The sequence below is a fragment of the Salmo salar genome, chromosome ssa26 (assembly GCF_905237065.1).
Source record: "Salmo salar chromosome ssa26, Ssal_v3.1, whole genome shotgun sequence".
Lineage (NCBI taxonomy): Eukaryota > Metazoa > Chordata > Actinopteri > Salmoniformes > Salmonidae > Salmo > Salmo salar.
This window is the reverse complement of record NC_059467.1, coordinates 45,597,937-45,624,015: the sequence shown is the minus strand read 5'-3', so window position 1 is coordinate 45,624,015 and position 26,079 is coordinate 45,597,937. Positions and strand designations below refer to the sequence as shown.

The window sequence follows — 26,079 nt, the reverse complement described above, 5'->3', positions numbered from 1 at the left end:
AATATATTCATCTGTATCCATCACACTCATTTATATAGGAGGACTGTAGTCACTAAACAACCAGAAATATATTCATCTGTATCCATCACACTCATTTATATAGGAGGACTGTAGTCACTAAACAACCAGAAATATATTCATCTGTATCCATCACACTCATTTAAATAGGAGGACTGTAGTCACTAAACAACCAGAAATATATTCATCTGTATCCATCACACTCATTTAAATAGGAGGACTGTAGTCACTAAACAACCAGAAATATATTCATCTGTATCCATCACACTCATTTAAATAGGAGGACTGTAGTCACTAAACAACCAGAAATATATTCATCTGTATCCATCACACTCATTTATATAGGAGGACTGTAGTCACTAAACAACCAGAAATATTCATCTGTATCCATCACACTCATTTATATAGGAGGACTGTAGTTACTAAACAACCAGAAATATATTCATCTGTATCCATCACACTCATTTAAATAGGAGGACTGTAGTCACTAAACAACCAGAAATATATTCATCTGTATCCATCAATCACACTCATTTATATAGGAGGACTGTAGTCACTAAACAACCAGAAATATATTCATCTGTATCCATCACACTCATTTAAATAGGAGGACTGTAGTCACTAAACAACCAGAAATATATTCATCTGTATCCATCAATCACACTCATTTAAATAGGAGGACTGTAGTTACTAAACAACCAGAAATATATTCATCTGTATCCATCACACTCATTTATATAGGAGGACTGTAGTCACTAAACAACCAGAAATATATTCATCTGTATCCATCAATCACACTCATTTAAATAGGAGGACTGTAGTCACTAAACAACCAGAAATATATTCATCTGTATCCATCACACTCATTTATATAGGAGGACTGTAGTCACTAAACCAGAAATATATTCATCTGTATCCATCAATCACACTCATTTATATAGGAGGACTGTAGTCACTAAACAACCAGAAATATATTCATCTGTATCCATCACACTCATTTATATAGGAGGACTGTAGTCACTAAACAACCAGAAATATATAGTAGTGTAGCGGTTACATGGTGGTAACCGTGTTTACGTTGTGGTTAGTAGTGTAGCGGTTACATGGTGGTAACCGTGTTTACGTTGTGGTTATGTTGGGGTTAGTAGTGTAGCGGTTACATGGTGGTAACCGTGTTTACGTTGGGGTTATGTTGGGGTTAGTAGTGTAGCGGTTACATGGTGGTAACCGTGTTTACGTTGTGGTTAGTAGTGTAGCGGTTACATGGTGGTAACCGTGTTTACGTTGTGGTTATGTTGGGGTTAGTAGTGTAGCGGTTACATGGTGGTAACCGTGTTTACGTTGTGGTTATGTTGGGGTTAGTAGTGTAGCGGTTACATGGTGGTAACCGTGTTTACGTTGTGGTTACGTTGTGGTTAGTAGTGTAGCGGTTACATGGTGGTAACCGTGTTTACGTTGTGGTTATGTTGGGGTTAGTAGTGTAGCGGTTACAGGGTGGTAACCGTGTTTACGTTGCGGTTATGTTGGGGTTAGTAGTGTAGCGGTTACATGGTGGTAACCGTGTTTACGTTGTGGTTAGTAGTGTAGCGGTTACATGGTGGTAACCGTGTTTACGTTGTGGTTATGTTGGGGTTAGTAGTGTAGCGGTTACATGGTGGTAACCGTGTTTACGTTGGGGTTAGTAGTGTAGCGGTTACAGGGTGGTAACCGTGTTTATGTTGCGGTTATGTTGGGGTTAGTAGTGTAGCGGTTACAGGGTGGTAACCGTGTTTACGTTGCGGTTATGTTGGGGTTAGTAGTGTAGCGGTTACATGGTGGTAACCGTGTTTACGTTGTGGTTAGTAGTGTAGCGGTTACATGGTGGTAACCGTGTTTACGTTGTGGTTATGTTGGGGTTAGTAGTGTAGTGGTTACAGGGTGGTAACCGTGTTTACGTTGTGGTTAGTAGTGTAGCGGTTACATGGTGGTAACCGTGTTTACGTTGTGGTTATGTTGGGGTTAGTAGTGTAGCGGTTACATGGTGGTAACCGTGTTTACGTTGCGGTTATGTTGGGGTTAGTAGTGTAGCGGTTACATGGTGGTAACTGTGTTTACGTTGTGGTTATGTTGGGGTTAGTAGTCTAGCGGTTACATGGTGGTAACCGTGTTTACGTTGTGGTTATGTTGGGGTTAGTAGTGTAGCGGTTACATGGTGGTAACCGTGTTTACGTTGTGGTTATGTTGGGGTTAGTAGTGTAGCGGTTACAGGGTGGTAACCGTGTTTACGTTGTGGTTATGTTGGGGTTAGTAGTGTAGCGGTTACAGGGTGGTAACCGTGTTTACGTTGGGGTTAGTAGTGTAGCGGTTACATGGTGGTAACCGTGTTTACGTTGTGGTTACGTTGGGGTTAGTAGTGTAGTGGTTACAGGGTGGTAACCGTGTTTACGTTGTGGTTATGTTGGGGTTAGTAGTGTAGCGGTTACAGGGTGGTAACCGTGTTTACGTTGTGGTTATGTTGGGGTTAGTAGTGTAGCGGTTACATGGTGGTAACCGTGTTTACGTTGTGGTTATGTTGGGGTTAGTAGTGTAGCGGTTACATGGTGGTAACCGTGTTTACGTTGTGGTTAGTAGTGTAGCGGTTACATGGTGGTAACCGTGTTTACGTTGTGGTTACGTTGGGGTTAGTAGTGTAGTGGTTACAGGGTGGTAACCGTGTTTACGTTGTGGTTATGTTGGGGTTAGTAGTGTAGCGGTTACAGGGTGGTAACCGTGTTTACGTTGTGGTTATGTTGGGGTTAGTAGTGTAGCGGTTACATGGTGGTAACCGTGTTTACGTTGTGGTTATGTTGGGGTTAGTAGTGTAGCGGTTACATGGTGGTAACCGTGTTTACGTTGTGGTTATGTTGGGGTTAGTAGTGTAGCGGTTACATGGTGGTAACCGTGTTTACGTTGTGGTTATGTTGGGGTTAGTAGTGTAGCGGTTACAGGGTGGTAACCGTGTTTACGTTGTGGTTATGTTGGGGTTAGTAGTGTAGCGGTTACATGGTGGTAACCGTGTTTACGTTGTGGTTATGTTGGGGTTAGTAGTGTAGCGGTTACATGGTGGTAACCGTGTTTACGTTGTGGTTATGTTGGGGTTAGTAGTGTAGCGGTTACAGGGTGGTAACCGTGTTTACGTTGGGGTTAGTAGTGTAGCGGTTACATGGTGGTAACCGTGGTTACGTTGGGGTTAGTAGTGTAGTGGTTACAGGGTGGTAACCGTGTTTACGTTGTGGTTATGTTGGGGTTAGTAGTGTAGCGGTTACAGGGTGGTAACCGTGTTTACGTTGTGGTTATGTTGGGGTTAGGAGTGTAGCGGTTACATGGTGGTAACCGTGTTTACGTTGTGGTTAGTAGTGTAGCGGTTACATGGTGGTAACCGTGTTTACGTTGTGGTTTCGTTGCGGTTACATTGTGGTCATGTGGTCACATTGCGGTTGTGTTATGGTTACATTGCGGTTGTGTTATGGTTACATTGCGGTTGTGTTATGGTTACATTGCGGTTGTGCTATGGTGACATTGTGGTTACATGGCGGTTGTGGTTACATGGCGGTTGTGTTGTGGTTACATGGCGGTTGTGTTGTGGTTACATGGCGGTTGTGTTGTGGTTACATGGCGGTTGCGTTGCGGTTGTGTACTCACTGTTGTATCCTCCGTCTTTACTGCTGGTTCCATCGTAACTCTGGGTGCTGGTCACCAGGGTATGGACACCTAGGATCGCTGTGGACAAACACACAACAACAGGCTTAGTGTGTGTGTGTGTGTGTGTGTGTGTACACACCATGGGACAAGCCTGGCTGACAGTGTGTATGAATGACTCCTGTATTTAGCATTTAGCTGTCCTTAGAGAGACTGGAGACAGTAAGATACACAGACCTTTAGCTGTCCTTAGAGACAGAAGACAGACTGAGGACAGTAAGACACAGATCTTTCTAACGCAGCGAGAGAGAGAGGCCGTGTGTGTCTCTGTCTCTAAGACAACCTACCTACCCCCTCCCCCTTACCTGCCAGGTCACAGAGCTCAGTGTCGGTAGCGCTGGACAGGGCCTCTTCTAGTTCCGGGTCAAGGGTCGTTACCTCTTCCTGACGAGACTCGATGGGCCGCTGCTTGGGAACAAATGCCTTGCCTACAGGGAGAGGCAGAGCGAGAGGGAAAGATCGAGAGAGGGGAGATATGGGAGAGTGAAGGGAGATAGGAGAGAGGGGAGATGGGAGAGAGAGAGAGAGATGGGAGAGAAGAGTGAAAACCTGATTAGGCAGATGTATCCAACTTCCTGTTGACCCTCTGGTCTCTTCTGTACGGGTTATTCCCCAGCTGACACAGGAAGGATCACAATGCACTGCAGAAGCGATGGCGGTCTGCCAGAGAAGCAATGTTTATTTTTAATGTCCAGAGAGACAGATGAACAATCCCCACTGTTAAAACTCATCAATATAGTCAATACTACATATGGCACAACAACCAATATGTTAGTAGTAGCTGGAGTTAAAGGGAGTCAGATAAACTCACTGACATCACTTTTATGTCTCCGCGTGCAGTTTGAAGGAAGTTGCTAACTAGCGTTAGCGAAATGACTGGAAGTCTACGGGTATCTGCTGCTAGTTAGCTCTAACTTCCTTCATACTGGACACAGACATATAAAAACGGTATCCGCAAGTTAATCTGACTCTGGGGACGTAGATAAAGGGCGCCATCGTTAAAATCCCAAAGTAGCCCTTTAACTTGGAGATGGTTCGTTTTCTCCTCCCCTCTACAGCAGTGCTTCAAAAACTATTTGGGATGTTAAAACGCTTTCAGTGTAAACTGAAACTACTAAACCAAATACAAAATGGATATCGTTTTTTAATAGCCTATAATAACAATAATCTTTGAGAACTTCCAATCACCAAAATAAAAGCTAGACAATCAGATCGTCATTGATTTTGTTAATATGTTTGGAGCATAAAAACACAACATTAGCCATGTCAAAATGTGTGGAATTGGAGGAAATTAGCTTTAAAACCGCTAAAAGTTTCTTGACCGCCGAGATGGGGGCCTCAAATTTTCTTGCCCGGGGCCCGGACAGAATTCAGCCGTACAAACGCCCCTCTTTTTTCTCTCTCTCTCGTTCTACCACCCTTTCTCACCCCAATTTCATCATATCCAATTCCAATCTTGTCTCATCGCTGCAACTCCCCAACTGGCTCGGGAGAGGCGAAGGTCGAGTCATGCGTCCTCCGAAACACGACTTGCCGAAATGAGCTTCTTAACACCCGCCAGCTTAACCCAGCCGCACCAACGTGTCTGAGGAAATACCATTCAACTGACGACCGACGTCGGCCTGCAGGTGCCCGGCCCGCCATAAGGAGTCGCTAGAGCGCGATAAGCCAACTAAAGTCCCCCCCAGCCAACCCCCCCCCCTAACGACGCTGGGCCAATTGTGCGCCGCCCTATGGGACTCCTGGTCACAGTCAGTTGTGACACAGCCTGGGATCAAACCCGGGTCTGTAGTGACACCTCAAACATTCCCTTAGACCACAGCACCACTCAGGAGACCCCAAGACCCCTTTTGCTCCAGAAAAAAAACTCTGCATTGTTACAAATAATGTCATAATAACACTCAATTTATAACAAAATTGGTCCCAATAGCCCATTCTCAAATCTACATTGAGTTTGATGTTTTGAAGAAGGCTTTTATTTATCCATTTTCTACTTAATCTTTAGTCTGTGTATATTCTTTCACCACATTTAGCCATAGGATGAAGGGGAAATGTTTGCAGTTTTTAATATGATATCTGAATGAGACTACCAAAAATCAAAATGGTACAGTGTGTCCTCCGGCCGGTAATTCAACCATGATAACACGTTTAGATAGCTGCCCACAAAACTCACTTAGCAGCCTAAACATTTCTGTTTGCTGACATGGGCTAATTGACTGACTATCAGTGAATGACATAAGCAGAAAAACTGCTTATGCACATCCAAATTTAGAAATTGCAACTTGTGTATTCTACTTATCTAACTGTCAACAGTAAGTTGAGACCCTGACGGGAGGGTGGGATTGATCTGACGGTTGTCCATCCCTGCTTTAGAGTCTAGAGTTGCAAAACCCGAGTAACTTTCTCAAAATCCCACTTAGAAGATTTCAGGATTCAGGACCCTACTGGTGTTTAACCCAGGGGAGATGCAGGACCCTACTGGTGTTTAACCCAGGGGAGATGCAGGACCCTACTGGTGTTTAACCCAGGGGAGATGCAGGACCCTACTGGTGTTTAACCCAGGGGAGATGCAGGACCCTACTGGTGTTTAACCCAGGGGAGATGCAGGACCCTACTGGTGTTTAACCCAGGGGAGATGCAGGACCCTACTGGTGTTTAACCCAGGGGAGATGCAGGACCCTACTGGTGTTTAACCCAGGGGAGATGCAGGACCCTACTGGTGTTTAACCCAGGGGAGATGCAGGACCCTACTGGTGTTTAACCCAGGGGAGATGCAGGACCCTACTGGTGTTTAACCCAGGGGAGATGCAGGACCCTACTGGTGTTTAACCCATGGGAGATGCAGGACACTACTGGTGTTTAACCCAGGGGAGATGCAGGACCCTACTGGTGTTTAACCCATGGGAGATTCAAGACCCTACTGGTGTTTAACCCAGGGGAGATTCAGGACCCTACTGGTGTTTAACCCAGGGGAGATTCAAGACCCTACTAGTGTTTAGCCCAGGGGCTGCATTCGGTCTTCAACGAGGTCCGCAATGAAAATTGTTTATATTTCCTTACCATCAAAATTGGCAAAAAAAAGAAAAAAAGATCCTCTATCATTTTGGGGAATTTGATGCTCCTTGACTGTCTCATTCTGGTGTTTAGAGTTGGACACAGTAAACAAACTGTATGACTGTCTCATTCTGGTGTTTATTACAGCTGGACACAGTCAACAAACTGTATGACTGTCTCATTCTGGTGTTTATTAGAGTTGGACACAGTCAACAAACTGTATGACTGTCTCATTCTGGTGTTTATTACAGCTGGACACAGTCAACAAACTGTATGACTGTCTCATTCTGGTGTTTATTACAGCTGGACACAGTCAACAAACTGTATGACTGTCTCATTCTGGTGTTTATTAGAGTTGGACACAGTCAACAAACTGTATGACTGTCTCATTCTGGTGTTTATTACAGCTGGACACAGTCAACAAACTGTATGACTGTCTCATTCTGGTGTTTATTACAGCTGGACACAGTCAACAAACTATGGCTGTACGTCCATTATTAGTTACATTTAAGTCATTTAGCAGACGCTCTTATCCAGAGCGACTTACAAATTGGTGCATTCACCTTATAATATCCAGTGGAACAACCACTTTACAATAGTACATCTATATCTTTTAAGGGGGGGTTAGAAGGATTACTTTATCCTATCCCAGGTATTCCTTGGGGTTTCAGGTGTCTCCGGAAGATGGTGATTGACTCCGCTGTCCTGGCGTCGTGAGGGAGCTTGTTCCACCATTGGGGTGCCAGAGCAACGAACAGTTTTGACTGGGCTGAGCGGGAACTGTGCTTCCTCAGAGGTAGGGGGGCCAGCAGGCCAGAGGTGGATGAACGCAGTGCCCTTGTTTGGGTGTAGGGCCTGATCAGAGCCTGAAGGTACGGAGGTGCCGTTCCCCTCACAGCTCCGTAGGCAAGCACCATGGTCTTGTACAGGTCTTGTAGTTGTACAGGTTAGATTTGGTTTGAGTCATTTTAAATTATATTGAGTTTGTTTCCCCCACAAATACAACATTTCATGTATTTATTTTTTTGTACTCAAACCACGCAGCGGGACGGATTGGCCGGATCCAGCCCGCGGGCCGTATGTTTGACACCCCTGCTCTAACCCTTCCTATCTGGACGGGTCATATTGTTCTTCTAGGAAGCACATCGACTGCTTAGCCCTGACTGTCCGCGTGTGCGTGTGTGTGTGTGTTCCAGTCTGTAATTGTATAATACAGCTATCATTTGTCTCAATTATGTCTATTTGAACTAACAATACATTAGTCAATGTTTCATGTCTCTCACACACACACACACACACACTATTCTATTTCTCATTACACACATTTTCCATGCTCTCACTCTCTCTGCCTGCATATCTATACACCAGTCTCTAATTACTGTACCTAGGAATGACATCACCACCAACGAACCAGAGCACACACCCCAGAACCATATCTTACTGGTGAACACACACAAGACATTTCCATTACTCATGTACTTGTCTTGTTTAGTTCATTTTCTCTGAGCTGTGTTGAGATTGATGTCATGATGTTTCTGCTCTGGGATCTCTAGAGGTCGTTTTATCCATAACGCTAACTCCTAGCGGCTAATGTCTATTAGCTGCTCCAACTCATTCTGAGGTCGTTTTATCCATAACGCTAACTCCTAGCGGCTAATGTCTATTAGCTGCTCCAACTCATTCGGAGGTCATTTTATCCATAACGCTAACTCCTAGCGGCTAATGTCTATTAGCTGCTCCAACTCATTCTGAGGTCGTTTTATCCATAACGCTAACTCCTAGCGGCTAATGTCTATTAGCCGCTCCAACTCATTCTGAGGTCATTTTATCCATTATGCTAACTCCTAGCGGCTAATGCGTGTTTACTACAGAGGTCTTTAGAGAACACACCAACAGACCCAGAGACAAGACACACAGAGAGAGGGGGCTAGAGAGAGAGGGGGCTAGAGGGAGCGAGAGCTAGAGGGCTAGAGGGAGCGAGAGCTAGAGGGCTAGAGGGAGCGAGCGAGGGCTAGAGGGAGCGAGCGAGGGCTAGAGGGAGCGAGCGAGGGCTAGAGGGGGCTATAGGAAGCGAGGGCTAGAGGGGGCTATAGGAAGCGAGGGCTAGAGGGGGCTAGAGGGAGCGAGGGCTAGAGGGGGCTAAAGGGAGCGAGGGCTAGAGGGGGCTAAAGGGAGCGAGGGCTAGAGGGGACTAGAGGGAATTTATTATTTATTTTTACCTTTATTTAACTAGGCAAGTCAGCTAAAAACTAATTCTTATTTACACTGATGGCCTAGGAACAGTGGGTTAATTGCCTTCTTCAGGGGCAGAATGACCGATTTTTACCTTGTCAGCTCAGGGATTCAATCTAGCAACCTTTCGGTTACTGGCCCAACGCCCTGACCACTAGGCTACCTGCAGCCCCATTCTTAATGGACTTGCCTAGTTAAATAAAAGGTTACATTTTAAAACATTACACTTGACCAGGACCCATAGGGATACACACCCTGAGACTCCCCTACTGCAGGATAGATGGACTGTAAGTGGTACAGTGTGTTCTACTGCAGGATGGACTGTATCTAAGTGGTACAGTGTGATCTACTGCAGGATGGACTGTATCTAAGTGGTACAGTGTGATCTACTGCAGGATAGATGGACTGTATCTAAGTGGTACAGTCAGTTCTACTGCAGGGTAGAGATGGTATCTAAGTGGTACAGTGTGTTCTACTGCAGGACAGACGGACTGTATCTAAGTGGTACAGTGTGTTCTACTGCAGGACAGACGGACTGTATCTAAGTGGTACGGTGTGTTCTACTGCAGGACAGACGGACTGTATCTAAGTGGTACGGTGTGTTCTACTGCAGGACAGACGGACTGTATCTAAGTGGTACAGTGTGTTCTACTGCAGGACAGACGGACTGTATCTAAGTGGTACAGTGTGTTCTACTGCAGGACAGACGGACTGTATCTAAGTGGTACAGTGTGTTCTACTGCAGGACAGACGGACTGTATCTAAGTGGTACGGTGTGTTCTACTGCAGTATAGATGGACTGTATCTAAGTGGTACAGTCAGTTCTACTGCAGTATAGATGGACTGTATCTAAGTGGTACAGTCAGTTCTACTGCAGTATAGATGGACTGTATCTAAGTGGTACCGTGTGTTCTACTGCAGGATGGACTGTATCTAAGTGGTACAGTGTGTTCTACTGCAGGATGGACTGTATCTAAGTGGTACAGTGTGTTCTACTGCAGGATGGACTGTATCTAAGTGGTACAGTGTGTTCTACTGCAGGATGGACTGTATCTAAGTGGTACAGTGTGTTCTACTGCAGGATGGACTGTATCTAAGTGGTACAGTGTGTTCTACTGCAGGATGGACTGTATCTAAGTGGTACAGTGTGTTCTACTGCAGGATGGACTGTATCTAAGTAGTACAGTGTGTTCTACTGCAGGATGGACTGTATCTAAGTGGTACAGTGTGTTCTACTGCAGGATGGACTGTATCTAAGTGGTACAGTGTGTTCTACTGCAGGATGGACTGTATCTAAGTGGTACAGTGTGTTCTACTGCAGGATGGACTGTATCTAAGTGGTACAGTGTGTTCTACTGCAGGATGGACTGTATCTAAGTGGTACAGTGTGTTCTACTGCAGGATGGACTGTATCTAAGTGGTACAGTGTGTTCTACTGCAGGATGGACTGTATCTAAGTAGTACAGTGTGTTCTACTGCAGGATGGACTGTATCTAAGTGGTACAGTGTGTTCTACTGCAGGATGGACTGTATCTAAGTGGTACAGTGTGTTCTAGTCTGCTCTGTCTGGTTGCTGCTATTTCTGTCTGTCCTGTGTACCATCTACCCATGAACCCTTCTGCTTTGTCTCGGTGTGTGTGTGTGTGTGTGTGTGTGTGTGTGTGTGTGTGTGTGTGTGTGTGTGTGTGGACAGAGAGCAGACATCTTTACATAACACAGCTGGAGATCATCAGACTGAAGAGACAAGACTGTCTGCATCTCTCCCTCTTCTCGCTCTCTTTTCTCCCTCCCTCCCCGTCTCTCTCCGTCCTTCAGTCAGGCCCGGAGGCATTGCCATGGAAACCCAGCAGCAGCAGAAGGAAAGAGAGACAGGAAGTCACGGAACAGAGAGTAAAGTATAAACTCCTCTATGCTGCTGCTGGGGCAACTAACTTGTTGGCCAGACGTTACAACACACAGCTACATACAGAGGCTGCTATTCTCCCTAACCCCATCAGCACGTAATCCTGTAACATCATTGTTACACTTTCACTCCTGTTTCATATACACTACCAGTCAACAGTTTGGACACACCTACTCATTCAAGGGTTTTTCTTTATTCTTTTACTATTTTCTACATTGTAGAATAATAGTGAAGACATCAAAACTATGAAATAACACATATGGAATCATGTAGTAACCAAAAAAAGTGGTAAACAAATCAAAACATATTTTATATTTTGTGTTATTTCATAGTTTGATGTCTTCACTATTATTCTACAATGTAGAAAATAGTAAAAACCAAGAAAAACCTTTAAATGAGTAGGTGTCCAAACCTTTGACTGGTAGTGTATATGAAATACAGTACCAGACAACCCCATCAGTGCCCCCCCCAACTCTAAAATATTATACAGTAGCCTTTTCCTTCAGTGCCCCCCCAACTCTAAAATAATATACAGTAGCCTTTTCCTTCAGTAGCCCCCCCAACTCTAAAATAATATACAGTAGCCTTTTCCTTCAGTAGCCCCCCCCAACTCTAAAATAATATACAGTAGCCTTTTCCTTCAGTGCCCCCCCCAACTCTAAAATAATATACAGTAGCCTTTTCCTTCAGTAGCCCCCCCCCAACTCTAAAATAATATACAGTAGCCTTTTCCTTCAGTAGCCCCCCCCAACTCTAAAATAATATACAGTAGCCTTTTCCTTCAGTGCCCCCCCCCCAACTCTAAAATAATATACAGTAGCCTTTTCCTTCAGTAGCCCCCCCCAACTCTAAAATAATATACAGTAGCCTTTTCCTTCAGTAGCCCCCCCCCAACTCTAAAATAATATACAGTAGCCTTTTCCTTCAGTGCCCCCCCCCAACTCTAAAATAATATACAGTAGCCTTTTCCTTCAGTAACCCCCCCCAACTCTAAAATAATATACAGTAGCCTTTTCCTTCAGTAGCCCCCCCCAACTCTAAAATAATATACAGTAGCCTTTTCCTTCAGTAGCCCCCCCCAACTCTAAAATAATATACAGTAGCCTTTTCCTTCAGTAGCCCCCCCCAACTCTAAAATAATATACAGTAGCCTTTTCCTTCAGTGCCCCCCCCAACTCTAAAATAATATACAGTAGCCTTTTCCTTCAGTGCCCCCCCCAACTCTAAAATAATATACAGTAGCCTTTTCCTTCAGTGCCCCCCAACTAAAATAATATACATTAGCCTTTTCCTTCAGTAGCCCCCCCCCAAAATAATATACAGTAGCCTTTTCCTTCAGTAGCCCCCCCCAACTCTAAAATAATATACAGTAGCCTTTTCCTTCAGTGCCCCCCCAACTAAAATAATATACAGTAGCCTTTTCCTTCAGTGCCCCCCCCAACTAAAATAATATACATTAGCCTTTTCCTTCAGTAGCCCCCCCCAAAAAAAAAAATATACAGTAGCCTTTTCCTTCAGTAGCCCCCCAACTCTAAAATAATATACAGTAGCCTTTTCCTTCAGTGCCCCCCAACTAAAATAATATACAGTAGCCTTTTCCTTCAGTAGCCCCCCAACTCTAAAATAATATACAGTAGCCTTTTCCTTCAGTAGCCCCCCCAACTCTAAAATAATATACAGTAGCCTTTTCCTTCAGTAGCCCCCCCAACTCTAAAATAATATACAGTAGCCTTTTCCTTCAGTAGCCCCCCCCCTTCTCCTGCCACACAACTCCCTCAAGGAGAACAGCCTCTGTGCCTCTGCCCCCCCACTTTAAAAACAGGAAAATGATAGTGACCGTTTCCTTCATGGGAATGTATGCACACACTACTAGAAGTCGCTCTGAATAAGAGTGTCTGCTAAATGACTCACACTTAAATCTAATTGTCCTTCAGTCCCCTCCGCCCCTCTGACAGAACACCCTCCATGCCACCCTACTCTCCAGTCTAAAAGGCAGTCTAGTCTCGAGGGGGCCTTGGCACTTCCTGAAAAGCCTCTAAACAGTAAATACAACCATTACCCACAACACCCCACTTCCTGTGTCAGGCCCTCTGGAGTAGAGTCAGCTACCAGTTAGCCTCCTATCACAGCACTTACAGCCACAGCCTTCTGGTTAACACACAGTGGTTGAAATGTCTCTGCATTACATTTTCCTTTCTCTACAGGTGATATCCTACATGTCAAATATCTGGGAGGTTGTATGTACTACAGACACTCCAGGTACAGCTGGGTGCTTCTCTCTGTGTCTGTCTATAATGGGGGTAACAAACTGTTGTCCACAGGGACCGACACAGAATGGCCGTCTAATAGCTGTTTATTGGCTTTCAGGAAGTGAAGTCAAGCCAGAGAGAATGAGTGAGACAGAAACACACAGAGACAGAGAGAGACAAAGAGAGTGAGAGAGAGAGAGGGAGAGCCACAGAGAGTCCAGTCATAGCCACACCTCAAACCCTCTACACTGTTTCTCAACCCTTTCCTGTAATTTCTCACCAGCTGTGTATTGTGTTAGAGCAGAGTAGACATGCATTAGTAATACCTGCAGACGCAGCAGTGGACTGATTAGAGCTGAGAGCAATCTCACACACACACACACACACACACACACACACACACACACACACACACACACACACACACACACACACACACACACACACACACACACACACACACACACACACACACACACACACACACACACACACACACACACACACACAGAGAGAGAGAAAGTCAACATGCCTGCAATACAATACACACCTGTCTGAAACAGAGCCTTCTCTTCAAGACCACAAACATTACCCACAACATCTAACATCTAAACATTACCCACAACATCTAACATCTAAACATTACCCACAACATCTAACATCTAAACATTACCCACAACATCTAACATCTAACTATAACCCACAACATCTAACATCTAAACATTACCCACAACATCTAACATCTAACTATAACCCACAACATCTAACATCTAACTATAACCCACAACATCTAACATCTAACTATAACCCACAACATCTAACATCTAACTATAACCCACAACATCTAACATCTAACTATAACCCACAACATCTAACATCTAACTATAACCCACAACATCTAACATCTAAACATTACCCACAACATCTAACATCTAAACATTACCCACAACATCTAACATCTAAACATTACCCACAGCATCTAACATCTAAACATTACCCACAGCATCTAACATCTAAACATTACCCACAGCATCTAACATCTAAACATTACCCACAGCATCTAACATCTAAACATTACCCACAACATCTAAACATTACCCACAACATCTAAACATTACCCACAACATCTAAACATTACCCACAGCATCTAACATCTAAACATTACCCACAGCATCTAACATCTAACTATAACCCACAGCATCTAACATCTAAACATTACCCACAACATCTAACATCTAAACATTACCCACAACATCTAAACATTACCCACAACATCTAAACATTACCCACAACATCTAAACATTACCCACAACATCTAACATCTAACTATTACCCACAGCATCTAACTATTACCCACAGCATCTAACATCTAACTATTACCCACAACATCTAACAATTACCCACAACATCTAAACATTACCCACAACATCTAAACATTACCCACAACATCTAAACATTACCCACAGCATCTAACATCTAACTATTACCCACAGCATCTAACATCTAACTATTACCCACAACATCTAACAATTACCCACAACATCTAAACATTACCCACAACATCTAAACATTACCCACAACATCTAAACATTACCCACAACATCTAAACATTACCCACAACATCTAAACATTACCCACAACATCTAAACATTACCCACAACATCTAAACATTACCCACAACATCTAAACATTACCCACAACATCTAAACATTACCCACAACATCTAACATCTAAACATTACCCACAACATCTAACATCTAAACATTACCCACAACATCTAACATCTAAACATTACCCACAACATCTCTAGTTACCCAGTGTAGGACACAGCAGAGTCATGTATTTAGAGAGTTAGGACATTGAGGTTTCTGCATTATAATGCATTTACATCAAATCAAATTTCATTGGTCACGTACACAGTTTCTATCCCCTACAGTGCAGTAACGCTGGTGTTTCTATCTCCAACAGTGCAGTAACGCTGGTGTTTCTAGCTCCAACAGTGCAGTAACGCTGGTGTTTCTAGCTCCAATAGTGCAGTAATGCTGGTGTTTCTACCTCCAACAGTGCAGTAACGCTGGTGTTTCTAGCTCCAATAGTGTAGTAATGCTGGTGTTTCTACCTCCAACAGTGCAGTAACGCTGGTGTTTCTAGCTCCAACAGTGCAGTAACGCTGGTGTTTCTAGCTCCAACAGTGCAGTAACGCTGGTGTTTCTATCTCCAACAGTGCAGTAACGCTGGTGTTTCTAGCTCCAACAGTGTAGTAATAATACCTAGCAATACAAACAGTAAAAAAATGAAAGCAATACCAGAACGAGCAATGTCAGAGTAAATAAATATATAAATAATGGTGTATATAGACAGTATTTCTGCCGTGATGCGCTTTTAAAGGGATAGAGCACATTTTTTGGGGGGGGGGCAATAAAGCCATTTTTTCTACTTCCCCAGAGTCAGATTCATTCATGGATACCATTTGTATGTCTGCGTGCAGAGTGAAGGAAGTTGCTATAACTAGCTTTAGCGCAATTGTTCCCTAGCGACAGCGCCAATACCAGACTTCCAGTCATCGCGCTAACGCTAGTTAGCAATGGCTTGCAAAACTACCTTCAAACTGCATGCAGAGACATACAAATGGTATCCATTAGTTCAATTGCCAAAATCTTGCACTGTCTCTTTAAGATCCGAGTGATAAGTTACAATGTATATTTGTAGCCAACAGAGCGAATGAGAGCCACAAGCCCACAGCCACAGCTTCCTCCACATCATGTCTCAGTGCTGTGGGCCGCATCAGTTATATTTCAGATGACGTCATGCATTTTGGAATAGAATATCATTTCTCAGTCATTATCCTGACCCCCCCAGGGTAGCATGCCCCCAGACCCCCCCTCCAACTACTTTTGCCACAGCTCCTGAGAAAAATCATAGGGGAAACACTGCACACGGTCTGAACATACACCAGGTTCCCCCTACCTTTCCTCTCCAGAGAAAGACACGACATCATCTCTGTCTTTATACTCCAGGGCCTCCTACCTTTCCTCTCCAGAGAAAGACAACATCATCTCTGTCTTTATACTCCAGGGCCTCCTACCTTTCCTCTCTCCAGAGAAAGACACGACATCATCTCTGTCTTTATACTCCAGGGCCTCCTACCTTTCCTCTCTCCAGAGAAAGACACGACATCATCTCTGTCTTTATACTCCAGGGCCTCCTTCTCCAGAAAACTGAGCAGTTTCTCTCTGCTGTAGGGGCCGGTGGCTGCTTTCACTGTGTGGTCCTTCTGACGCATCGACGCTGGCAGCAATGCATTCTGGGGGGAGACACGGAGGGGTGGATACATGGGTTTATTGACTGATTGATCAATTGGTAAATTCATGTGCCACGTTTAAAACATTAGGGCTGCATGCGGTGTTGTATTGAGTTCCTATGGTTGTCTAGTTAGTGGATTCATCTCCATGCTGTAAATAAGTGAAAGACAAGAAGAATGTTTAAGGTCCTCTCTACTTGAGATGTAACAACACATTGTAAGATTCCCAATACTTCTGTTGGGGTGTATTGTGTAATATCACTAAATAAATGGCTGTTTTATCTCACTCTGGCCCTTGAAAAGGAAGATAAACCTCACTAAGACCTGGAGGGGTTTCACTACTCTGCTCCTCCTTTACTCTGCTGCGCCTCCTCCACTCTCCTCCTCCTCCTCCTCTACTCTGCTGCGCCTCCTCCTCCACTCTGCTGCGACTCCTCCTCCACTCTGCTGCGACTCCTCCTCCTCCACTCTGCTGCGACTCCTCCTCCTCCACTCTGCTGCGACTCCTCCTCCTCCACTCTGCTGCGCCGCCGCCTCCTCCACTCTGCTGCGCCGCCTCCTCCTCCTTCTCCTCCACTGCGCCTCCTCTACTCTGTTGCACCTCCTCCTCCTCTCCTCTGCTGCGCCTGCGCCGCCTCCTCCTCTGCTGCTGCGCCTCCTCTACTCTGCTGCTGCGCCTGCGCCTCCTCTACTCTGCTGCTGCGCCTGCGCCTCCTCTACTCTGCTGCTGCGCCTGCGCCTCCTCTACTCTGCTGCTGCGCCTCCTCTACTCTGCTGCTGCGCCTCCTCTACTCTGCTGCTGCGCCTCCTCTACTCTGCTGCTGCGCCTCCTCTACTCTGCTGCTGCGCCTCCTCTACTCTGCTGCTGCGCCTCCTCTACTCTGCTGCTGCGCCTCCGCCTCCTCTACTCTGCTGCTGCGCCTCCGCCTCCTCTACTCTACTCTGCTGCTGCGCCTCCGCCTCCTCTACTCTGCTGCTGCGCCTCCTCCTCTACTCTGCTGCTGCGCCTCCTCCTCTACTCTGCGTGCAAATCAACATAGAAACACTTGGCAGACTGCATGCAGAATCAGCACACACACACTCTCTTTCCATTAGATTTCCCAACATTGAGAGTTAAGGATTGCGAGAGTTGAGAGGTTAAAAGTTGATAAGAATGAGATGTCTGTCTGGCTACCAAGGAGAAAACACAAGGAAGACCCAGAAACAGACTGCCCCCCCCCCCGCCCATCCATACCTCTGGGTCCATCTCCTCCAGAGCAGTCTCCAGCTGTTTGAGTTCCTGTTCTGATAGGTTGTTAAGGAGCTCATCCTCGTCAATCTCCTTGTACTTCTCCAGGTCTTTCTTAAACGACAACGCCATGTTCTCTCTCTGCTACACCAACTGCAGACCGGGGTGTCTGTCTGTGTTCCTCTGGGTCCAAGTGTCACGCCTAGGGGCAGGTAACCTGCTAGAGAGACAGAGAGAGGCAGGCAGAGAGGCAGGCAGAGAGGCAGGCAGAGAGGCAGGCAGAGAGGCAGGCAGAGAGGCAGGCAGAGAGGCAGGCAGAGAGGCAGGCAGAGAGGCAGGCGGACAGACAGAGAGGTGGGCAGACAGAGAGGTGGGCAGACAGACAGACAGAGAGGTAGGCAGGCAGACAGAGAGGTAGGCAGGCAGACAGAGAGGTAGGCAGGCAGACAGAGAGGTAGGCAGGCAGACAGAGAGGTAGGCAGGCAGACAGAGAGGTAGGCAGGCAGACAGAGAGGTAGGCAGACAGACAGAGAGGTAGGCAGACAGACAGAGAGGTAGGCAGACAGACAGAGAGGTAGGCAGACAGACAGAGAGGTAGGCAGACAGACAGAGAGGTAGGCAGACAGACAGAGAGGTAGGCAGACAGACAGAGAGGTAGGCAGACAGAGAGACAAACAGACAGACAGAGAGACAAACAGACAGACAGAGAAGATGATACCATTTGAGTTAGTGGGATCAAAGTAGGTCATGTAATTAAAGCCAGTCAGACAACGTCTGTTGTTCGGTCTTAAACATCACAAACTGGGTTGGTTGAGCCCTGGATGCGGATTGTCTGAAAGCTGTGGTATATCAGACCGTATACCACGGGTACGACAAACAAACAGCTTTTTACTGTTCTAATTATGTTGGTAACCAGTTTATAATAACAATAAGATACTTCAGGGATTTGTGTTATATGGCCAATATCGGTGCGGCAGGTAGCCTAGTGGTTAGAGCGTTGGGCCAGTAACCAGCAGGTAGCCTAGTGGTTAGAGCGTTGGGCCAGTAACCAGCAGGTAGCCTAGTGGTTAGAGTGTTGGGCCAGTAACCAGCAGGTAGCCTAGTGGTTAGAGTGTTGGGCCAGTAACCAGCAGGTTGCCTAGTGGTTAGAGTGTTGGGCCAGTAACCAGCAGGTTGCCTAGTGGTTAGAGTGTTGGGCCAGTAACCAGCAGGTAGTCTAGTGGTTAGAGTGTTGGGGCAGTAACCAGCAGGTAGCCTAGTGGTTAGAGCGTTGGGCCAGTAACCAGCAGGTAGCCTAGTGGTTAGAGCGTTGGGCCAGTAACCTGCAGGTAGCCTAGTGGTTAGAGCGTTGGGCCAGTAACCAGCAGGTAGCCTAGTGGTTAGAGCGTTGGGCCAGTAACCAGCAGGTAGCCTAGTGGTTAGAGCGTTGGGCCAGTAACCAGCAGGTAGCCTAGTGGTTAGAGCGTTGGGCCAGTAACCAGCAGGTAGCCTAGTGGTTAGAGTGTTGGGCCAGTAACCAGCAGGTAGCCTAGTGGTTAGAGCGTTGGGCCAGTAACCAGCAGGTTGCCTAGTGGTTAGAGTGTTGGGCCAGTAACCAGCAGGTAGTCTAGTGGTTAGAGTGTTGGGCTAGTAACCAGTAGGTAGTCTAGTGGTTAGAGTGTTGGGCCAGTAACCAGCAGGTAGCCTAGTGGTTAGAGCGTTGGGCCAGTAACCGAAAGGTTGCTAGATTGAATCCCCGAGCTGACAAGGTAAAAATCTATCATTCTGCCCCTGAACAAGGCAGTTAAACCACTGTTCCTAGGCTGTCATTGTAAATAAGAATTTGTTCTGAACTGACTTGCCTAGTTAAATAAAGGTTAACTAAAGCTAATCATCAGTCGTTGACTAGTTGAATTAGGTATGTTTGTCTGGGACGACGACAACAACGTGTGCTGCTGGAGACACAGGAGGACCGGAGTTGGGAAACACTGGTGAAAACTAAAGTTGAGTGAAGTTCAATCTTCTGCAACCTCTGGGCGGTGGCTGGTCATTTGTTTTATGCGCGGCAGTCTTGGGGAAGCTGTGTGGTTTAGAGGGAACATTGTTTTCTCTCCCTGTTCTGTTTTGGTCTGTTCTCTCTCTCTCTCTCTGTTTTGGTCTGTTCTCTCTCTCTCTCTCTGTTTTGGTCTGTTCTCTCTCTCTCTCTCTCTCTGTTTTGGTCTGTTCTCTCTCTCTCTGTTTTGGTCTGTTCTCTCTCTCTGTTTTGGTCTGTTCTCTCTCCCACATCGTTCTCTCTTTCTGTTCTGTTTTGGTCTGTTCTCTCTCCCACATCGTTCTCTCTCCCACATCGTTCTCTCTTTCTGTTCTGTTTTGGTCTGTTCTCTCTCCCACATCGTTCTCTCTCCCACATCGTTCTCTCTCCCTGTTCTGTTTTGGTCTGTTCTCTCTCCCACATCGTTCTCTCTCCCTGTTCTGTTTTGGTCTGTTCGCTCTCCCACATCGTTCTCTCTCTCTGTTCTGGTCTGTTCTCTCTCCCACATCGTTCTCTCTCTCTGTTCTGGTCTGTTCTCTCTCCCACATCGTTCTCTCTCTCTGTTCTGGTCTGTTCTCTCTCCCACATCGTTCTCTCTCTCTGTTCTGTTTTGGTCTGTTCTCTCTCTCTCTCTGTTCTGGTCTGTTCTCTCTCCCACATCGTTCTCTCTCTCTCCCTGTTCTGGTCTGTTCTCTCTCCCACATCGTTCTCTCTCTCTGTTCTGTTTTGATCTGTTCTCTCTAGAATTAGAGGTTTACTGTCCACTCCTCCATTAAGGAATCAAACACCACACTAACACAGCAACAGCCTGGAATAAAGTACCAGTGTGAGAGTCATAATACCCAGAAAACCTAGCGCTCAAAACAGGGAAATGGTTCCAAACGTTTTTCCACCATTCATTTTTCCCCGTAGGGGATTTTTCAGAAACACTTAAAATAAGGGCTTTGTTTCGTGTAGGCTTACCCTGGCGTGACGTTTTGATAACCGTGTAAATCTCTCTCGGACAAAGTGACTTATCAATATATTCGCCTGTATTTACCTCCCAAAAATGAAATGCTAATTAGCTGCTAATGTGGCTATCATAAAGAACTACAAATGCCAGGATGATCTGGACCAGACTGACGAATCGAGGCAAAGGTAGGAATCTCTGGATTAACTATCTGGCTACATTTCTTTCAAATTGACAATTCTGTGAAAGGTCTGGTGCAAGTTTTAAATTGACACAATACCTGTCAGTAAAGGTTTCAGATAGAGATGAGGTGCAGGAGCTTGCTGGGATTTGTAGTTTTGCATGTCTACTTTGATGCTAATTAGCATTTTAGAATCTGAGATCAAATAGAGCCGAACATATTGATAAAAGTCACCTTGTCTGAGAGAGATTTGGTTATCAAAACGCCAACCCCGGGTCCACCTACACTTAAGACAGACCTTATTTTAAGTGTTTCTAAAATCCCCTATTGGAAAAATTAATTGTAGAAAAACAATTGGAAACATTTCCCTGTTTGACCGTTAGGTTTTCTGGGTATTATGACACCTCCACTGTGGTGCTCTATAGCAGGGGGATAACAGGGGATAACAGGCTCACTCTGCCCTAATGGAAAGTAAATGAGAGCAGATGAAATGTCAGCATTCATGATGATAGTAATGTTGATCGCATCCATTGCTGGCTATTGACGATCCAAATCAGGTTGTGAAGCCTGGGATAAACCGGGTCACGTCCGAGTCCAGTCCACAGCCTGATGTTAATACCAGACCAGGTAGGACACCCTACTCAGAAATAACATGACTGAATAAGTTCCAGACGATGTAGTCTATTCCAATAGGTTAGTGTTTAAATCGATCGTAGGCCTAACTAAGCCCTAAATCTTGTCACAATTCAAGCCAGGGCCAGGAGTTAAATATGCATGATGGTAAAAGCAAACGAACTGCAGCCAGGTTATCTGTGGGATAATAACATGTGTTTCTGTCCCCTGTTGGAACGACCGCCAGCTTTCAACGTCTAGAAAACACTTTCTGACACTGTAGAGCCAAATCCACAACACAGACATACCCATCAGCATCTAAACCACCTGACTTTTAACCTCTGAGTTCAATTAGCTGTGACTGGAAGACAGTGGCCAGTTTTGTCTGACTGGAGAACACTGACTTATAGCCTAATCTACACACACGCCATTCTCTTACCACAATGTCAACTCAGCTCTTACATCATCTACCTACTTTCTCTGTTTAGTCAACACCACCTTCACAGGTTATAAAAGCCATACTAATGGCTGTTTATCTGTCTCCTCCAGGACCCTCCAGGTGATTAGGTTGAGTAGTCAGTCCAGACAGGAGTAATGGATCATGGAAGGGAGGTAATGATGGTAATGTCTGGGAGGATCCATTAGTAGAGTCTGATTGATGCCGTTCTCCTTCTCCGAGCTCTACTAATCATCCTAGACAACAGCAGATTGTTATTGTCTCAGAGCCAATAACAACACCACAACATAATACAACCAGCCCCTCTAGTTATAGATGTACACTTCCCCCCCCCCACACACACAACTACTCAGACTCCCCCCCCACACACACACACAGACCACTACTCGGACCCCCCCCCCTCACACACACAACTACTCAGACTCCCCCTCCACACACACACACACAGACCACTACTCGGACCCCCCCCCCTCACACACACACACTACTACTCAGACTCCCCCCCCACACACACACACACAGACCACTACTCGGACCCCCCCATCACACACACACTACTACTCAGACTCCCCCCACACACAACTACTGTCCAGATATACAGGGACTTCCACAAGGTCAGGAACAAGAGGTTGCTGTACAAAGACTGGACCAATTTCTCCCTCTAGACTGAAACAAGCGTACATGCATCTAAATCTAGTCCCATTGAAGAAAACGAATATAAATATATAATTGCCACAACCTAACAATCAAATGACCAGCTTTAGCTTCAACCTGTGTCCAAAAATAACAGTGTATAGACAGTAGTCGTTCCTTTCCACAGAGAGAGCGACGTTGAGTAATGTTAAAGTTGAGAGTTGAGCAGGAAATGGAGAATGGTTATTACATTAGAACACAACCCCAGGGACAGAGAGAGAGTTCTGTACTTCCAACATCCTCCAACTATAGGACGTTCTCAACGAAACGGCACAACGCGGTGCAGAGCGTTCCATTAGGCTGCTGGGGGCGAGGAGCCACCAGCTCCACTAAAACTATTGACAACCGCCTGTCATTTTCAAGGGATTGTTCAATACATGTTCCAACTATTTGGTTGTAATGTCATCACGTCCTGAAGAGCATAGTAACAACTACACATTTATCTCTATCAGAGTTATACAGCAAGGAACTGTTTCATGATCAGTAAACATCAATATGATCATGTATTTTCAGATACCCTTCACGTATCTGGCCAACATTCATTTGATATTTGAGTGATATAAAATAAAAGGATGAGAGGTTTAGGTTCATGTCCCATCCTTTGTGGGCTCTACTTGTCAAGCAGCAGAAGGATGCATAATGATTACTTTGCAAGCTACCGTTAGAAACTAACTAATGTACTTTTTTCTCCAACCGACATAGCTTGGCCTACCTAGCAAAGTTAGCTAACAGTATCCCCTTTTCAACGTTGTTTTTGAGAGCGTTTAATCTAGAGGTCAGCCGATTATGATTTTTCAACGCCGATACCAATACCGATTATTGGCGGGCCAAAAAAAAATCGATGCCGATTATTATTGTGCATACATACATACATACATACATACATACATACATACATACATATATAAAGGGAACACTTAAACAACACAATGTAACTCCAAGTCAATCACACTTCTGTGAAATCAAACTGTCCACTTAGGAAGCAACACTGATTGACAATAAATTTCACATGCTGTTGTGCAAATGGAATAGACAACAGGTGGAAATGATAGGCAATTAGCAAGACACCCCCAATAAAGGAATGGTTCTGCAGGTGGGGACCACAGACCACTTCTCAGTTCCTATGCTTCCTGCCTGATGTTTTGGTCACTTTTGAATGCTGGCGGTGCTTTCACTCTAGTGGTAGCATGAGACGGAGTCTACAACCCACACAAGTGGCTCCGGTAGTGCAGCTCATCCAGGATAGCACATCAATGCGAGAAGGTTTGCTGTGTCTGTAAGCGTAGTGTCCAGAGCATGGAGGCGCTACCAGGAGACAGGCCAGTACATCAGGAGACGTGGAGGAGGCCGTAGGAGGGCAACAACCCAGCAGCAGGACCGCTACCTCCGCTTTTGTGCAAGGAGGAGCAGGAGAAGCACTGCCAGAGCCCTGCAAAATGACCTCCAGCAGGCCACAAATGTGCATGTGTCTGCTCAAACGGTCAGAAACAGACTCCATGAGGGTGGTATGAGGGCCCGACGTCCACAGGTGGGGGTTGTGCTTACAGCCCAACACCGTGCAGGACGTTTGGCATTTGCCAGAGAACACCAAGATTGGCAAATTCGCCACTGGCGCCCTGTGCTCTTCACAGATGAAAGCAGGTTCACACTGAGCACATGTGACAGACGTGACAGAGTCTGGAGACGCCGTGGAGAACGTTCTGCTGCCTGCAACATCCTCCAGCATGACCTGTTTGGCGGTGGGTCAGTCATGGTGGGGGGTGGCATTTCTTTGGGGGGCCGCACAGCCCTCCATGTGCTCGCCAGAGGTAGCCTGACTGCCATTAGGTACCGAGATGAGATCCTCAGACCCCTTGTGAGACCATATGCTCGTGCGGTTGGCCCTGGGTTCCTCCTAATGCAAGACCATCCGCCACCTCATCAGGAGCATGCCCAGGCGTTGTAGGGAGGTCATACAGGCACATGGAGGCCACACACACTACTGAGCCTATTTTAATAATGGGCATGGTAAGAATTGACTACCAAAGTGCAAGTCATAATTCCCATGACACCTTCTAGCAAAATCTGAAAAGCGGTTCCTTCATTTATTCCATAGGATATTTTTAGATTAACTTAAAATAAGGTCTGTGTTTGGTTTAGGCTTACACCACCTTGCCAATTTTATAACTGTGTAGATTTCCATAGGATATAACTCTGATCAATATAAGCGAAGATAATTTTTTTTGTAGAGTGGATTTATGAAAATATGTTGACAAACGTTACCTAGTGAGATTTACACGGGTGTCAAAACGCTGAGGCGGTTTAAGCACAAAACACAGACCTTATTTGAAGTAGATCAAGACATTCTCTATGGAAGACATGAACGGTAAAATAACGAAGGAACCCCTTTCAAGTTCAGCCGCAAGTTATTACAGGAATTATGACGCGTCGACTATTTCTCTCTAAACCATATACCTTTGACTATTACGAGCCTGCTGCTGCCTACCACCGCTCAGTCAGACTGCTCTATCAAATATCAAAATCATAGACTTAACTATAATATAATAAACCTTAGGTCACTAATATGGTCAAATACGGAATCTATCATCTCGAAAACATTCTTTCAGTGACATACGGAACCGTTCCGTATTTTATCTAACGGGTGGCATCCATAAGTCTAAATATTCCTGTTACATCGCACAACCTACAATGTTATTTCATAGTTCCGTAAAATTCTGGCAAATTAGTTCGCAACGAGCCAGATTCTGTATACCCTGATTCTGCGTGCAAAGAACGCAAGAGAACTGGCACAATTTCACCTGGTTAATATTGCCTGCTAACCTGGATTTCTTTTAGCTAAATATGCAGGTTTAAAAAAATATACTTCTCTGTATTGATTTTAAGAAAGGCATTGATGTTTATGGTTAGGTACAGTCATGCAACGATTGTGCTTTTTTTTGCAAATGCGCTTTTGTTAAATCATCCCTGTTTGGCAAGGTCTGCTGTCTAAGTTAAGAAAAAAAAGTCTTCATAGTTCGTAACAAGCCAGGCGGCCCAAACTGCTGCATATACCCTGACTCTGTTTGCAAGAGAAGTGACACATTTTCCCTAGTTAAAAGAAATTCATGTTAGCAGGCAATATTAACTAAATATGCAGGTTTAAAAATATATACTTCTGTATTGATTTTAAGAAAGACATTGATGTTTATGGTTAGGTACACGTTTGAGCGATAGATAGATAGATAGATAGATAGATAGATAGATAGATAGATAGATAGATAGATAGATAGATAGATAGATAGATAGATAGATAGATATTTTAAATCGGCGGCCAAAAATACCGATTACCGATTGTTATGAAAACTTGAAATCGGCCCTAATTAATCGGCCATTCCGATTAATCGGTCGACCTCTAGTTTAATTGCGATTGCTGCTGACAAATTGTCTGATGGACCACGTCAAATTGGATCGCAAGCTAACAACAGATCACGTCAA

General features: G+C 45.2%; 1 protein-coding gene across 5 annotated transcripts in view; it reads right to left on the bottom strand.

Annotated features, from left to right (window-relative positions):
• Positions 1 to 26,079, bottom strand: part of tmod2 (tropomodulin 2) — a 41,664-nt gene that overhangs the window by 8,602 nt on the left and 6,983 nt on the right. For 2 of the 5 annotated variants that reach the window (XM_045707963.1, XM_045707964.1), the window contains 4 exons: positions 17,709 to 17,922; positions 16,321 to 16,477; positions 4,041 to 4,163; positions 3,679 to 3,756 (listed from right to left, as the gene is read on the bottom strand). In XM_045707963.1, coding sequence (XP_045563919.1) covers positions 3,679 to 3,756; positions 4,041 to 4,163; positions 16,321 to 16,477; positions 17,709 to 17,834 — 484 coding nt within the window. In that variant the 5' untranslated portion in view covers positions 17,835 to 17,922. The other 3 variants (XM_045707961.1, NM_001173882.1, XM_045707962.1) reach the window with 2 other exon arrangements.